This window comes from Lucilia sericata, unplaced genomic scaffold (assembly GCF_015586225.1).
Source record: "Lucilia sericata isolate MDLA Ls3-8-SP2 unplaced genomic scaffold, ASM1558622v1 Contig000154F_arrow, whole genome shotgun sequence".
In the NCBI taxonomy this organism is placed as follows: Eukaryota; Metazoa; Arthropoda; class Insecta; order Diptera; family Calliphoridae; genus Lucilia; species Lucilia sericata.
The window spans coordinates 317,501-334,208 of NW_023994185.1; the positions used below are offsets into that span (position 1 = coordinate 317,501).

At 35.3% G+C, this 16,708-nt stretch overlaps 1 protein-coding gene across 1 annotated transcript in view; it reads right to left on the reverse strand.

Moving 5' to 3' along the window:
• LOC119601279 (dynein heavy chain 8, axonemal-like) overlaps window positions 1-14,751 on the reverse strand; it is a 20,077-nt gene extending 5,326 nt beyond the window's left edge. Inside the window, 26 exon segments of the mRNA XM_037952106.1 lie at window positions 1-958; window positions 961-1,367; window positions 1,426-1,694; window positions 1,757-2,383; window positions 2,450-2,583; window positions 2,638-2,927; window positions 2,980-3,120; window positions 3,248-3,866; window positions 3,928-4,114; window positions 4,173-4,507; window positions 4,569-4,874; window positions 5,021-6,102; window positions 6,159-6,396; window positions 6,454-6,674; window positions 6,728-7,164; window positions 7,758-9,074; window positions 9,137-9,266; window positions 9,333-9,540; window positions 9,603-9,911; window positions 9,973-10,184; window positions 10,253-10,827; window positions 10,944-11,550; window positions 11,615-11,985; window positions 12,056-12,419; window positions 13,481-13,584; window positions 13,651-14,751. The exon segment at window positions 1-958 is cut by the window's left edge and continues 329 nt beyond it. Coding sequence (XP_037808034.1) covers window positions 1-958; window positions 961-1,367; window positions 1,426-1,694; window positions 1,757-2,383; window positions 2,450-2,583; window positions 2,638-2,927; window positions 2,980-3,120; window positions 3,248-3,866; window positions 3,928-4,114; window positions 4,173-4,507; window positions 4,569-4,874; window positions 5,021-6,102; window positions 6,159-6,396; window positions 6,454-6,674; window positions 6,728-7,164; window positions 7,758-9,074; window positions 9,137-9,266; window positions 9,333-9,540; window positions 9,603-9,911; window positions 9,973-10,184; window positions 10,253-10,827; window positions 10,944-11,550; window positions 11,615-11,985; window positions 12,056-12,419; window positions 13,481-13,584; window positions 13,651-14,751 — 11,549 coding nt within the window.
• Between the last annotated feature and the right edge of the window lie 1,957 nt (window positions 14,752-16,708).

The window sequence follows — 16,708 nt, forward strand, 5'->3', positions numbered from 1 at the left end:
ACCAAGGAAGTCTGATACATCATATTTACTTTGGCCATGGTACAGACCAAAAAATACAAAACGCTTCCACGTGTAGCCACTGGACGATATTCCTCACGCGCTATATTTATTTTAGCTTCAGTTATTTTGGCAATTTCCAATTTTTCATTGACTTCTATGGCCGTGTTTTTACTGGTATTCAGTACCTCTATGACAGTAACATCATCCAACAAACTGCCCTGGGTAGTGGATAACTTATGCAGTAAATTAGCTTCCAATTCTTTCATTTTCTTCATATTTCCCGTAACAGTCTCCACTAGATTTGTGCGTTCTTCTTCGAGTTCTTTACGTTCTGTTAGAATAACTCTACCCAGTAATTGATCTTCTAAACCTTTCATGGTTACAGTAAAGTCTATAATAGAAGTTCGAGCTGATACCTCGGGTGTATAGGAAGGATTGGGTAATTTGGTGGTTATATAACAACGAAAAGCGGCATTATAGTCGATTTCTTTATCACCTAATTTGATTTTGAAGGTGGTGCCCACTTTCAAAAGATTACGATCTAATACATTATCCAAACAGGGATCTAATTCTTCACCTACATCTTCTATAATGACGGGTAAACCCATACTAACGGCATCCTCTATATGCGTACGGAAGTAACGATGCGACAAATTGGTTACAATTAAACCATTCTCCTTTTCCTTGTTCTTAATCCAAGCTTTGCCCTGCGACTGTGGATCGATCAGCAGAGGAAATCTTACCGCCTTGGTAGCTATAATACCATTTTGTATAGACAATTCATCGGTGGGTAAACCCTGTAGATTCCATTCTCCGATTTGGGTACGATCTGTTAAACTGTCTATGATATTTAAATTCATCGATATGGGTATTAAACGTTCAAAAATTTGCTTCAACCATTGAGCCTGTAAGTCGGTACGAAACTCTTGATTGAAAGGGCCGGTATAGGATAGAAAGCTGTTAGTAATATAGAGTCTCCTACCAAACGTTCAGTTTCACTTTTAAATTGAGCAATTTGTTCAGTCCAACGTATTTTCTCTCCCGCCAAACCACTGATAAGAGCCGTAGCTGCATCCATTTTGTCTTGACATTTTTTAGCCTCTTGGAGTACAGCATTTTTCTTAGAAATTGCTTCATCAAATTGTTGCTGCACTTTGGCTAGTTCACGCTCTTTGGCGGCAAATAGATCTTCGGCTTCCTGCAGATCACTGGAAGCTTTGGCATATTTAGCTGCTTGTACCGCTAAATTGGCCTTTAGGGGTAATACTTCTTTATTGACTTCAAAGTATTTAGCCATAGCTATGGTCCACGACAATAAACCAGCCACATTACCACAAGCCACTTTGGCCGCTTCGAAGGTATACAGACTAAGGAAACAAAAGTATACTTATAAAGGAAATAAGCTATTAATTCATTATTTCAAACCTATAATTAAAATAGGGCAACATTAGGTCAACCATTTCGGCATTGATAACATCAGTGGGATATTCCACAATTTTTCTCAGAAAACTAGTATCGGACATAACTTTCAAAGACTCTTCCCAGGAACTCTGTAAAAATTGTTTCTCCATATCGGGTTTTACCGGTTTAATGCGTTTACGAAACAATATACACACACAATCCATAATCAGGGTAATCAAATAAGGAGGTTTACCCAATTTACGCACTGTAGCTATATCAGCAGCTTTAATAGTCTAGGAAAAGTTAAAAAAAATTGTTTTAAAATATTAAATAAATTTTAAAATAAAACAGCAACCTTTAAGGCAGCTTCAGCTTCTTCTAAAGCTGGCCTGGCCTTTTCCAATTTTGCCTCGGCCACTTCTTTATCAGCGGATATCAATTTCACTAACTCCCCAGCTTGGGCTTTCTTCTCCGCCACTTGGGTTTTTATTATTTCGGCAGCTGCTGTAGACTCAGCCACAGTTTGCAATACCACTTCGGCTTCCTCCGTGGCTACTACTATCACTTTATTCATTTCAACCAAATCTTTCTTTAACACCGACACTGAAGCCCCCGCTTCATCCAACTTATCCAAACCGGAAGACATTCTTTCCGATAAAACTACAATATTAACCTGTTTATCCTTATATAGTTTTTTATAACTTTCCAAAAATGATATCAATGACTTGGGTGTGACAAAGGTAGTTCTACGGAATCTATCAAAATAGGAAATACAAGCTTCTGAAACAGTTTCATGTATCCAACTCATAATGTCTATGACTTGTTCTTTGATCTCATCCGAACAAATAATTTCAAAATTCTGCAAATAATGACGTGATACAGCGACACGGGCATCTTCCGGCCATTTTTGGAACCAATCAATAACACAACCAGATATTAAACCGGGAAATTTTAAAGAACGGACCCGAAATTTTTCACCAATCTGAGAAAATCATAAAAATTTATTACAGCCATTGCAAGTTCAAATAAAAGCACTAAAGCTATTTACGGGCGAAAAACAGAGAGCCACATGCAGGTTGGAACGTGCCCGGGATATAAAGAAATCATAAAGATTATCTTGTGTAGGAGGCCTTCTGGGTTGTACTTTCTTCATAATGGGTATAATTTCGTTGTAAATTTCATCTGAAATCACGTTATTTTATAAATTTATTCAACGGTCTTATAAAATAAGTTTACCCATTTCATCTTTGGCAAATAAGTTGGCTATTTCCCCAGAACTCAATATGTTATTAATGTACTCCAAGAAACCCTCATCTTTAATTTCATTATCGGTAAATATAAACGTTATACCCTGACCTTCCAAACCAGCGGTACGGTATAAATATTTTAAATCGTCCACTAAATTTCCGGCATTATAGGCTCGAGTCAAAGTTATTTGGAAAAATTTATAGCCTGCTATAAAAGAGGCCAAACGGGTTAAACTTTGTTTGCCAGAACCGCCCACACCCACCAACAAAGCATTTCCCCTAGAATTAATTTATTTAAAAAATCATGTTTAACCCTTTATTGGCTATTTACCTAGGCATACTAATAATACGTGACACGATCATTAAATGGACCAAAGCATCGTGGAAGAATACCATGTCCAAATGAAAACCTCGTACATATTCATTGAACTGACCCATATACCAAAATATGCGATTTTTAACCGTTTCCATGCTAAAGGAACAATTAATTAATATAATTACAAACTTCTGAAATTCAATTTCTTAAATAGAACTAGAAAACTCCCAAAAATAACTAGAAATATTATAGAAAATAAACGATAAACACTTCATCATATTACCTTGGAATCTCTTCGTAAATCTTCGGAGGTTCTAAGGAAATATCTTCATCATCTTCCCCAGCATCTGGTGGATCTCTTAGGAAATCCACAAAGAAACTCTCATCCTCAGGGAACTCTTCCCAATATTCAGCCAAATGAGATTTAGCATCTTTTTTCATACGATCTATAAACCATAAGGTATCTTTGTAATCCGTGAAACGATCAGCTATTACACGTGTACACTCGTGGCGCCATAATTTCAAAATATCCGACACCGTTTGGCATTCATCTGGAGCCACTTTTAAAATACCCTCCCAAATACGCGATAAATCACGTAAATTAAAAACATAATGGAAGTTCGAAGGTGTTGGTAACATTTTCGCTTTAATATTTTGCCAGAAAATACGAGTTAAAGGTACTAGGAGCGGAACAACATCTACCACTTCTTCGACAAAGCGGGCCAAACAAAAGTAGCCCGAACCAATTTGACTGAAAATTTGATCCATTGAATTATTGCTGGGTAAAGTGCAATTGAAAATGGACATATGACGTTTCAGGCGATGAGGAATATCATTGCGACCTCCTCCCGGATGAATCATAGCCGCTAAGATTTGTATATCCAAAATGGTGGAAAAGTCACCTTTAAAGTAAGCAATATTAAACAAAACAGATCAAAAGAGTTCCTTGTCTTTTAAAATTACCCGGTTTTTCCAAAGAATAGAAACCATGTTGTTCTATCATTTGACGCACAATTTCATTGGTAATTTGATCACCCCAGGCATTTATTACCGGCATGTTTATATCATCTATGAATATAGTCATGGATCTTTGACCAGGAGGGCCATAGGTTGTACCCACACGCTTTTCCACATATGATTCAATAATGCGCTAGAAAAAATTTACAAATTATGGGGCTGCTCCTAATTTTAACCCATTTTTCATATACCTGATACATATTGGGCGTAGTGGCAGACGAAAAATTAAAGGATTTATATAAATGAACCTCTGGATCATAATTAGACATATAACCTTTTATCATCACCGTCTTGGCGGTGCCCTGTTCCCCTATCAACAAAACCTGTTTACGTTGTTTGGCAATATTGTGCATAAGAAAAGCAGTACGGACATTGTCCACATTCGGTACCAAAATCGAAGCAAATTCTGGTATACTATCTTCCGGATATATAAAACTTTCTACTCGAGTATTCCAATGTTGCCAATTGCCACTATCATCCACATAGTATTCGAATATGTTTTCAGTAGGTAGTTTTTTAGGCCATTCTTAAAATATAGCAAAAATCAAGCATTAATATTAATGGGATTATTCTGTACCTTAACATACTCATTTTAGATGGATGTTTAAGCAAGAATTCTTCTAATTTATCGCGTTCATTTATCTCCAATACCGCACCCAAAGTCCACATCATGGCAAATAGGAATGTACGTTCTAAGTACTTTTCTGATCTATTGCTGCAATCGGCCAATAAACCATCAAGTATTTCCAATAATTGTTTTATATAGATGGCCTCTAAGATTCGCATTTTAGCCATAAGTTTAGTTTGCAAAAAAGTATGGGCCTCATCATAAATGGCCGCAAAACATTTCCGAAATATATCTTGTTCGAAAGCTGGCTGTCGGCGAACCCATGCTGAAAAAGTTTTATATCGTATTGTTGTTTATTATTTAAAAATCTTAACGAAGATTTAATAACCACAGACAGATATTAAATCTAGGAAACCTTTAGAATATTTATCATACTGCTGAACAATTTTGTTCTCCTAATTACTCTCTTACCTTCCATATATATAGTCCACTTTAAAACTGATGAACTCATAAATGTCATGCCCACACGTGATACCGTAGCCGGCGAAGCATTATCTACATTATCCGGTTCAAATACCAATTTTGAATTTTCTGCCATTTTAATACGATCACCATTAGCTAATGTTAATGTCTTATTGTCATCCAGTACAGAATTCAAATTTTCAATCCAAACAGCATCGACTGGACCATCCAAAACAATCCAAGTGTTTTGGTTTTTAGGAACTTTAAGTGAACGTCTCCATAAGGTGGAAAATATACCATCAGTCCAATCATTGGTGGCAACATCTAGGCGACCAAACATTTGAGGTGCCGTTATAGCCTTGGGATTCATTCTCATTTCCTTGTGGGGACGCCCCATTTCGGTAAAACATTTTAGCATGGCTATGGTGCAACTTGTTTTGCCCGAACCCGTGGGACCCATTAACATTAGACCATGTCTAACTAAAGAGGTTTCATACAATTGTACTACTTTAAGATTCCATTCCGGATTATTAACATAACCCAACTCTTCTGTTATTTTAACTAAAGCTCTTTGTAAATCCTTATAGGTATTAGTGGTAAGTTTAATACCCGGAAACATGTCCTCGATGAGAGATAGAAATAGTCCCTCATCTTCGTCGATTAGTTTAGAGACATTCATGTCTCTTAAAACTCTCATGACTATAGTTTCTTCGGTATCACTGGGATTTGCACGTTTTTGTGCACCCAAAGTACGCAACACCGATAGAATGTTGCGCAAACCGAAATCGTAATGGACTTGTTTTGACAACTGTTCCTCGCACAGTTTATAAAGGGTAAAGAATTTACGTGATAATACCAAATTATCCTTAAAACCACAACTGGCCAATTTAACTCGTATAATAATAGCACGATCAGGCACCATCATTGCCACTGAACGAAACATTATTTTCAAATTTTCGGGCAGTTCTTGACGGCCAGCATAGCCAGGATTCATAGTTATGAAAAGACCAAATTCTGGATTTAAAGTAACCAAATCACCATCACTAAATATAAATGAGGTTCGCTTTTCCCGGCGAGCTGTCAGCACAATGCTGAAAGATGAAATCGTTAAATATTTAGTAAATGATTTAAAATTTTACGATCTCACTAAATCTGTTGAGCTGCTACTGATAGCACAGGCAGCTCTATGCGATTGAATTCATCAAAACAACCCCATGATCCGGACTGAGCTAAACCTTTATAAATACGTCCCAAGCCTCTAAAATCCATTTGATCTGAGCAATTAAATACCACCACTAGTTTGCCCAAAGCACGACCCATATCTTTAGTAGTTTCTGTTTTACCAGTACCAGCGGGTCCCGCAGGAGCACCGCCCATAGACATGCCTATTATGGGTTAATTTTATGTTAAAAAAACTCATTTATCAAACAATTATTGTATACCTATAGCTTGAGCCAATGTTATATAACAACGATCGGTTAGAGGTGTTATGGCCAATCGTTCAGTAACACCCAAATATTCATTTTGATATATGAAATTAACATCCGTTATACCCACTATTACATCATCATTATCTTCATTATAATAAAAACGAGCCTGTTTTTGCCATTCAAAATCGCTTCCCGTTCGTATGCGCATTTGACATAAATCATCAAAAATGTCCCTGAAATTAATTCCCCCTTCAATAACTTTCTTTAACCTTATAAACCATCTTACCTCTGATGAACATGTATGGTTACCATTGTCTCAAAACGTATACGATCTAAAGCAGTCAAATCTTTAACGGTCAAATCAATAAAATGATTTAATAAGTTTAAAAATTTCGTATTTGTTCGTTTCATTATCGTCTTATCCGTGCGACATTTTCTTAAAGCATATTCGGCGTCTTTGGTCCAATACAATTGTACACCTATTATACCGGCTTGGCCACAAAATGAGGGAAACTCTTCAGCAAAGTTAAACTCGGGATCATTTAAGCTAACAGCCATTCCTGCCAGTATAGTTCGCATGGTATCCTGCATTTCTTTTAGTAAACGATTTAACCAGATTTCAACGCTGCCTGCACATTGTACCGGATTTTCCAATACGATTTTTTCATGATTTGCCGAATTAAGATTTACAATAACATCGTTCGTTTTTTCTTGGAAATCAACCTAAGAAATGTTTCAAAAAAATAAAAAATGTACTAGCTGAATTATAGATCTGTCTAAAGTCATGATTAGAGATTAGTCTCCAATTAAATCGGTTTATATTCATGAGAATAGATCAGTTTATATTCAAGACTACAGACTACGAGACTTTAGACTTTAAGAAAATAGACCGATCTGGTGGGAATCGAACACACACTCGGCCAACATGCCTAAGTTTTCGATTCCCAACTACTTTCAAACTAACTAACTAAAGCAATAGATAACTCTTCAGTCAAGACTAGATCAATTTATAATCAGGATTATAGATCAGTCTATAGTTTAAATATAGTCCTGACTATTGACTGATGTAGACTATACATCCGTCTACAATTAGTACAATTGATCAGTCATTAGTCAAGACTATAGATAAGTCTATAGTCAGGACTATAAATAAGTTTAAAATCAGGAATATAAATAAATCTATAGTCAGAACTATAGTCAATGATTAAGAGAAAAGTCTATAGTCAACATTATTGATCAGTCTAGAGTAAAGACTACAGATCAGTTTATAATCAATTCTTCTGGTAAATCTGATCAAATCTAAATAATTTACTTACATATGCCACCGCATCAAAAATACTCAACAAATGAGGTTGTATAGACGTAGGATCTGATGCTTGTCCCAATATTTCTAATAGTACAGGATCTGATACGAAGAAAAAACGTGGAAATAATAAACGTTTTGATTCTAAATAACCTGTCAATGATTTCTGACAAGTCTCCAATTGTTCCAGTAACCAATTCAAGGCATTAGCTAAACTTTCATCACCCGTACAACATTCCACGGCATTGGGTATCTCACGAGCTCTATACATTATTTTGACATAGTTTTTATCAATATTACTAAAACGTTTAGCTTCCAAAGGCAATTGTTTGGCGATGTCACCGCCCACAAATACCGCCTCCAAATAAATCCATAAATTCTGTACAATCAACCATTTCTCTAAGATTTCCCCAGTATTAACTAATTTACTTAACCATAATTGAATTTCCTTTTTAAACGGGGCATTATAGCGGTTAGATGACAACGAATTCATAACCATTATACTGTCCTCTAAAGAAGCAATTATTTCCAAGGTCTCACCACCCTTCAAAACTAATTCACCGCGTGTCTTGAACATGCCCAGCTGAACATTGACCAACGACCAATCGGCTATAACTTGTTTGAGTTTAGCCTCAATATCCAATTCCTTGCTGGCACCCACGCAAATATCTTCCACATCTTCTTTATGCTTTAGAATGGGTGCCTCCAACAGTTTGCCCAAGGTAAATTTAATGCTAGTGGGATCAAAGTCTGATTTGAGCAGAGCATTTAAACGCACCCAATGACGTTCTTTCATGGCCTTGTTGGTCATTAGCTCCAGTAGGGGACAGGTTTCATTGAAATCATCGATTTTGGTTTTCAAATCAATAAAAGCCGGCCACGTTTGCATGCCTTTAGGTAATTTACGGCATCTAACTTGAAAATCAGCCAATTCAGAACTGATCTTTTCAATATCCACTTCGGCCCAAGACATTTCATAGTAATCGGAAATAGTTTTCAGCACTTGTATGTACAACGAATACAAACGATTCAAGTAGTTGAATTCACGTTTACGTTGATGTAATAGAGGATATTCCGTTATGGGTAAACCAAATAGCTTTTCGCCGCTGCTATACATTTCATACTTGCGCCATAGTTCATCAAAACGATTTTGAAATAGAAACACACGATCGCTGGCTTCTTTGGCAGAAATACCCTCAACCATGGGACCGTTAGCCTCAAAGTCAGCATTAAATTGATCAAATTCTTGCACGAATAAAGCAATACCATCATTGAGTTCTTTAAGTAAAGGTCCCTCCATTTGAGAGATACGATCAGAGACTTTTTTGGCCTGTAGAATGAGTTTTAAAAACATATATCAATGATATTTAAACATAATTTTCGAAAATTTACATTTTCCAACATTTTATTAAAGGACAACTGCAAACTATCCACTTTATCGTAATCATCTTGAGGCACATAAATATTAAACTGAGAAAATAGGGCATAGGCATCGGTTATAACACCCAGATTCATGTCCATTCTAAAGAAGTATTATAATAAATTCAAAATCAGCTTAATAAAAACTAAAATCAGTTCAATAAATTACTGTATAAAGTTATCTCGAATTTTCTCCAAACACAACATGGCCAAACGTACATCATCCAAATCATTGATAGGTTTAGCTAAAATATTCTCTTGTTCAGCTATAAAGTCCACCATTTCATCTAATTGTTTCTTATATTGAGCACTTAACAATTGACCACATAAAGTTTTCCATTTTTTCGATTCCTCCACAAATTTATCAAATGCTTTTTCTACTCAAGTCAATGAAACCGATCAATTAACTAGAACGTTTCGTATTTTAACTCCAGCTTACCCATTCTTAATTCAATTGGTCCTATACAATGTCTCTTTTTACATTCCTCCAATTCGCTAGTTATATTATCGTAATAAATAAATTTATCTCGTATGTCGACAGTTAAGGGATTTGTATTTACAAATTCTTGTATAATCTTGTCACGATTCGAAACCCATAAATACTTATGCTTATCGAAAATATATTTAAGATAATCATCGATATCCTGTTTAAACATCATCAGACCATTAGCGAGATTTTGAACAGCTCTCATAATATCTTTATGTTCGATAACGTAACGAAAATAGTTGCGTTCATAACGATTTTCATCTGGAAATTAAGGAGGTACTTATACTAAAGTTCCATGTGTTTTTATTAGATCAAGTCTTACCTACTGTAACCCGTCTTAAACGTCTCTCATGTGTTTTGGCCTGTTTACCCCAAGTGGTAACGAAATAATTTATTTCTGTACAATTTAAAACAGCACGATGGAAATCAGTTTGCATAACTTCCATATTAGGCTCAATGCGACAACCACTTTCCAAATCAATATCTAATTGAGTATACAAAATCGGTGATTGAGGCTGAGTGCGCCAATTGGTTCTAAAATTAAATTTTACATACATTTTCTAAACTAAATTCATCTTTCACTAAATGCTTCCCTATATTACCTTAAAATATTATGACGCACATAATCCAGAGATCTCTTCGAACAACTCACTAAGGCCGATATCATTTTTGAATTATAATATGAAAACAAATCCATACAATCATTGCGCAAATGATTCAATTCATAGCGTATATTTTCATAGTTCTTGAATTGTAGTGTCTTGAGTATATCATCGGGTACCAAATAAATTGTACGATATATTTTCTGAAACTGTATCCAATCCCATTTGTCAATAGGCATTTGTCCTTCGGCACGATAATTGCTATCATTGATTTTATCAAGCGGCAACTGAAAGTTTCGTCGTCCCTTTGAATCAGTAGGCCCGAAATTAAGTAGTTCAACAAACATATTACACAAATCGATGACTGCACGTTCCATGCATACCGATTTCTTTTCCAGTTCTTTTTCGATTTCCATGCGTAAATTATTGCAATTTTCGTAGAATTTTTCAGATGTTACAGGCGCTGGCGGTACATACATGTAGAGAAAATCTTGCAAGGAAGCCATTTCTTTTGTTATGCGTATGGCATCAATATTGAGAATAGTTTTGTAAAAGAGTGATACATCGTCGATTTTCTATATATAAAGGAATTTAAAGTAAAAATAGTTCTGTAGACTTATTGATTCTCCAATATTTACTAATCAAAACTTTAAAGGACACAAAATAATAACATGCTAAACCTCCTACTTACCCTCTCCACACTTTCAACAAAATCCTCTAGATTTTCTGACAACCACGTAACCGTCGATAGAGCTGGTTTCAAAAGTAGAGCAATTTCTTGCAAACGAAAACGCATTATATTAATAAAAACCGGTGTAATTTTCAAACGTAAATTATCGAAACGTTGTATGGCATATTTCAATGCCTCTGCCGGTTTCAAAATTCGTTCTTTGCAATAGGTCACCACTGCTGCTATATTCGGTACTTCTAGCTTCAATTTCCACATCCATTCAGTTTCTTTGATCAGTTGTCTAATGGACGGATCCAGATTTACTATATATTCGGCTAATTGTTTATTGCAAATAAGTATGGGAGAATTAAGAAGACAGCGAACTTCTTCACAATAGTCAAACCAAGCCTTATGGTAAGTCATTTCGTAATGACATATAATGCCATTCATATAGTTATAATAGCGGACTGCTCTTTGGGCTTTTTTGTGGGCCAATACACAAGGACGCTTCTTTAGTATCTTCATGGGTTCATCGATTTTTTGAAAAATAGAACGTATCCACATTATACGTCCCGCTACCGGAGGCATATTGCGGGGTATAAAAGGATTACCACGTTCTTCATTGTAACTAAAAGATGATACATTCTCTTTAATATACATATTTTAAATAGTATCTCAGAAACACTACTTACACATCTTTAAGCAAAAACATTTCACGTTCCAACATTTCAGCCACCTCTAAATAACGACGATCCAAACATAAACATTCCAAATTTAAACGTTCAAATCTCTGTAAAATCAATATAACCGACTCGGTTATAGGAACATCAGCAATCTGTTGTTTAACAAATTGCTGCATGCCCACTTCAGCATGTTCACATTCTTTAATAAAATTAACATAATCTTTATCGAATAGATCCACACGATAATTTAAAGGATCATAAGCTTTTGAACTGATCGTAGCTCTAGCGCCCTTAATAATAGCATTAAATTTTTCCATACCACTAATACGTATGCGATCTAGAACCGAGTAAGTTATCTCCACATTGAATATAGTTTTTATCTAAGGATTTACAAAAAATGTAATTAAATTTGAATTTAAGCCCCCACCCCCCCATATTAAACAAACTAACCTTATCTAATCGTTCTAAGAACTTCTCCAGACAAGTAAATATATAAACCGAGGATACGATCCAAGGTTTTTCATTCGATTCAGACATATCACGACAAGTGCTAAAATATTGTTCCTTATAGCTTTGCATAACATTACGACATTTTTCAATTTTTGCTATAACATCATTTGGTGCCAGTTTCCATAGATTTAGGCGCCCATAATCGGTTAGGTAATTTTTACTAACTATAGTTAACTGATTTGATATCTTGACAAAAAGTCCAGTTACATTTGTGGGTGTATTAAAGTAATGTGCTGTTTTGGAGACATTACGTATGGCTACCATAAGACCGGGTAAACTGCTAATAATTCCATCTGGTGGTGATCTTTAAAGAGAATTGATTGAAAAAGTTAAATAGATGCTGTCACTAGATGTAGATTTATTTTTAGTAATTGCGTTAAAAAAAACTGATAAATTGGAAAAAGTCATATCTGGTAAACTATAAAAGATACAATAAAAATTTAACACATATCGTTGTTGATTAAAAAATAAACCGACAGGTGTCCGGTACTTTTTTGAAATTCGGCCACTATTATATATTTTTTCTCTTTTTATACCCTACACCACTTTAGTAGGGAGGGTATATTGGATTTGTGCTGATGTTCGCAATTTTCAAGATAATTGGATGAAATTTGGCACGCGTTTTATTTGACCCAAGGACGAAGCCTATTGAAAATGTTTAAAATCGGTCCATTATTTCACCTAGCCCCCATAGAACAGAACCCCCCGAAAAGGGCTTCTGAGCTCATAATTATGTTAAATATACAGATATATCGATAAAATACGGCATAACTAAGTTTTATAGAAGTCTTGATAACTCTGCCAAATTTCATAAAGATCGGGCCCCATTTGACCCTAGCTCCCATACAAAGTCCCCTTCAGAAAATAACTTGAATGTCCTAAATTAACTTATAAACACAAATATCGCGATGAAATTCAGCACAATAAAATATTATGTAAATATATTCACAAAATTTTATCGGGTTTGGTCCATATTTGCCCCTAGCTCCCATATAAAGCCTCTTTCAGAAAATTAGTTTTTCATCCATAAATTGCTTAAATGTATCGGAACAAGGGAATATTGAAGATAAATGCGATATTATGAAAAATAAATCACATTTAATATTCATAACTGGTGTAGGGTATCATATGGTCGGCCACGCCCGACTATACTTTCTTACTTGTTTAACATTTCAAATATGACCAAATATATAGCTTCTTATATACTTTAGGCTACAATATCTCGAAAATATAATGGAGATATTGTAATGCCAGATTCTTCTTCTTTAAGTGAGATCCATCTTCAAACTCAACTTATCGGATCAGCAGTTTAGAAATGGCGGATGTAATTGCAAAAAAGTAATCAAATTATATATATGTATGTACCTGTATAAAGGATCCCAAAATTTTTGCAATGAGGTTATATAACGAACATTATCTTTTGCCTCGTTTAAAACCAATGTTACTTGATTATCAATTTCTGCCCATTTCTTAAAACAAAACAAAAATAAATTTAAAATTTATAATTTTTACAAAAATAAAATTAACATAAAAACCTTTAAAAGTTTCGAAGATCTTGATAGAATCAAACAAGTCTTGTGATTATTGAAAGCCTGAGACGAAACAAATTCCTTAATGGACGTATAACGAGCTAACATACGCCGCCAATTGACCAACATTTGTAGAGGACCAACATCGGGAGCATCTCTTAGAATTTGTTTTCCCTCCACTAGAATACCTTGGATTTGGCGAAGCCATTGACCGAAATAACGTTCAACCAAACGAACACGATTAACATCCTTCGCACTGGCCTCTATTTGAAATTTCACCAGCAGGAAACCTTTGAAGAGTTCATGAGAAACTTCAAAGTTAACTCGTGATGATGCAGTAGCTTCGGAAGATTTCAGAAATATATTAAACATATTGAGAGTGTGGAAAAATTTATTCTTTTGTTCCATTTCGGCAACGCCAAATTCTGAAACGGCTTCTAAAGATCTAGTCAATATACGATATACAAACTCTTTAATCACATATAAACATAAGTCTTTCTTGGCGGCATCCCAACAAAATAAGGCCACATCATCGGATACAGTACGATTATCCACATTCTTTTTATTATTATTCCTATATACCACCACCCATTTGCCGAATAACTCCACATTATCGCTACCTCGAATAATAGTACGTTTAACAGTTTGCCTTTTCATACTCTCAACATAACGACCCGACTCCGGAGGATAACCCTGCATTGAGGCATAACTAATCATGCAAGAACGTGGCCCCCCATTTTCGAATATTCCCGATAATAAGTCAACAAAGGCGGGATCGTCTACGGCTCCCATTATTATTTCCTCCGTATCAGTACCCATAAGATCGGCCACTATTTCCAGAACATATCGGTGATTGGCACCAAGCGAAGAGATGCGCTGTTGTCTCAATTCTTTGAAATGTTGCAGTCTTTTGCGTTCAACCTCTTCTCTCTCCTGATCGGTTACACTTAAACGGCGGGCAGTCTGCTTTTGTATGGTGTGCGAGACACCGAATAATTTTCGTAATTTTTTAACATTGCGTTCGGGATCAATTCCTTTAACTTGGACATAATACGATGTACTACTGCGATCATCTTCATCCTTTTTCAATTGATCATCTCCATCCATTATCGTTATAATTAATAATATTTGTTAAAAGTTATATTTTACTATTAAAATTATATTTTATTGAAAATGTGATTAGTTTTGTGAAAAAATTTTCCCAAACTGAAGTTTATTTGTTAGAAAAATTACTCATAGAGTTTATGTCGATATTGAGTGGATTTTTTTTTTTTTTAATTTTTAGACGAGTTTATAAAGTATGATTTCCAGGGATGCCGTTAGATTTTTCATAACTCTTCGATCCTTTATTAAGCCTAAATAAGTTGTTGTAACAGCTACAACTGTACAATAATCTAGTTGGGGGTTTAGCATCAAAACCCATTCCTAAAAATTATGGTATTTTAACAGTATGTGTCTATAATTCCAGTGGACAAAGTGAAGAAGGATTAGCTAAGCAAATTTATATGTGGACCACAAGCTAATCATTCGTTGGTAGCTTAACGAGGAGGACCTTCGTGTCTTCGTGTAGGTAATGTTCCAAGGTAGTTAGTTAGTTAGTTAGTTAGTTAGTTAGTTAGTTAGTTAGTTAGTTAGTTAGTTAGTTAGTTAGTTAGTTAGTTAGTTAGTTAGTTAGTTAGTTAGTTAGTTAGTTAGTTAGTTAGTTAGTTAGTTAGTTAGTTAGTTAGTTAGTTAGTTAGTTAGTTAGTTAGTTAGTTAGTTAGTTAGTTAGTTAGTTAGTTAGTTAGTTAGTTAGTTAGTTAGTTAGTTAGTTAGTTAGTTAGTTAGTTAGTTAGTTAGTTAGTTAGTTAGTTAGTTAGTTAGTTAGTTAGTAGTTAGTTAGTTAGTTAGTTAGTTAGTTAGTTAGTTAGTTAGTTAGTTAGTTAGTTAGTTAGTTAGTTAGTTAGTTAGTTAGTTAGTTAGTTAGTTAGTTAGTTAGTTAGTTAGTTAGTTAGTTAGTTAGTTAGTTAGTTAGTTAGTTAGTTAGTTAGTTAGTTAGTTAGTTAGTTAGTTAGTTAGTTAGTTAGTTAGTTAGTTAGTTAGTTAGTTAGTTAGTTAGTTAGTTAGTTCGTTTGAAAGGAAGTTGTATAATATATAATATATACATTGTATATACATCAAATCCGAAGAAATACACCTAGGCCTCTATCGGGCCTGTTGTGCGCTCCTTAACCAGTGCCTCAGGTGGGAATCGAACCCACCACCTCCGGTCTACTAGTCTAGAACACTCTACCAGACTAGAACAACCACTAACCTACCGGAGGCCACAATGTTCCAAGGTAATTTCCGGCATTAATGAAATTTGTGCTTGATTGCAGTGGCTGTCGAATTTGATTCCCAAACTTTTGAGTTGTGCACAGTAGGCATTATTGCGCCTAGCGTTAAATTTACTTCCTTCGTCCAGTTGGTTGTTGCTACCTGATTCATTTCGTTCCATTTATCGGCACGCATAGTTTATCAACTACGCTTTGTTTAACTCTGCATCGTTTGGAGCGTTTATTTCTATATTCTACGAACGATTGACGACCATTCAGATTATTCACAATACATCTCTTCGTGTTGTTGCATAGTGGATTGCAGGATATCCTCGAGGATTGTGGCATGACTGACAGTTCCGAAGGGTTTCGACAGGTCTAGCGCCACTATGACTATACATTCACAGGGCCTATTCTGGTTTTATAATTGTGGGTGGCAATGTCGGTTAATTTGGAGGAGAATTTTAGGGAAACCATGGTGGTGAATAGTCTCAATAGGTAATATCCCCCATATCAACTATCGGCCTGTCTTTTCCAGGTTTTAAAGCAGGAATGACTTAACCCTTTTTCCAGGCTTCGGGTTTTACGAGGCCGCTCACTTACATGTTGAAACCCATAGTCAGCTACTCAACTCCCTGCACGCGAATGTGTCAATTAAAGAGATGAAATGTGTCGTGAGTGATTTTAAGAAATCTGCTCCAACTGGCTTCTTATTCTGATAAAATTCTTATTGTTTACCTAGACAATTGCATTCCATTTTCCAAAATTAG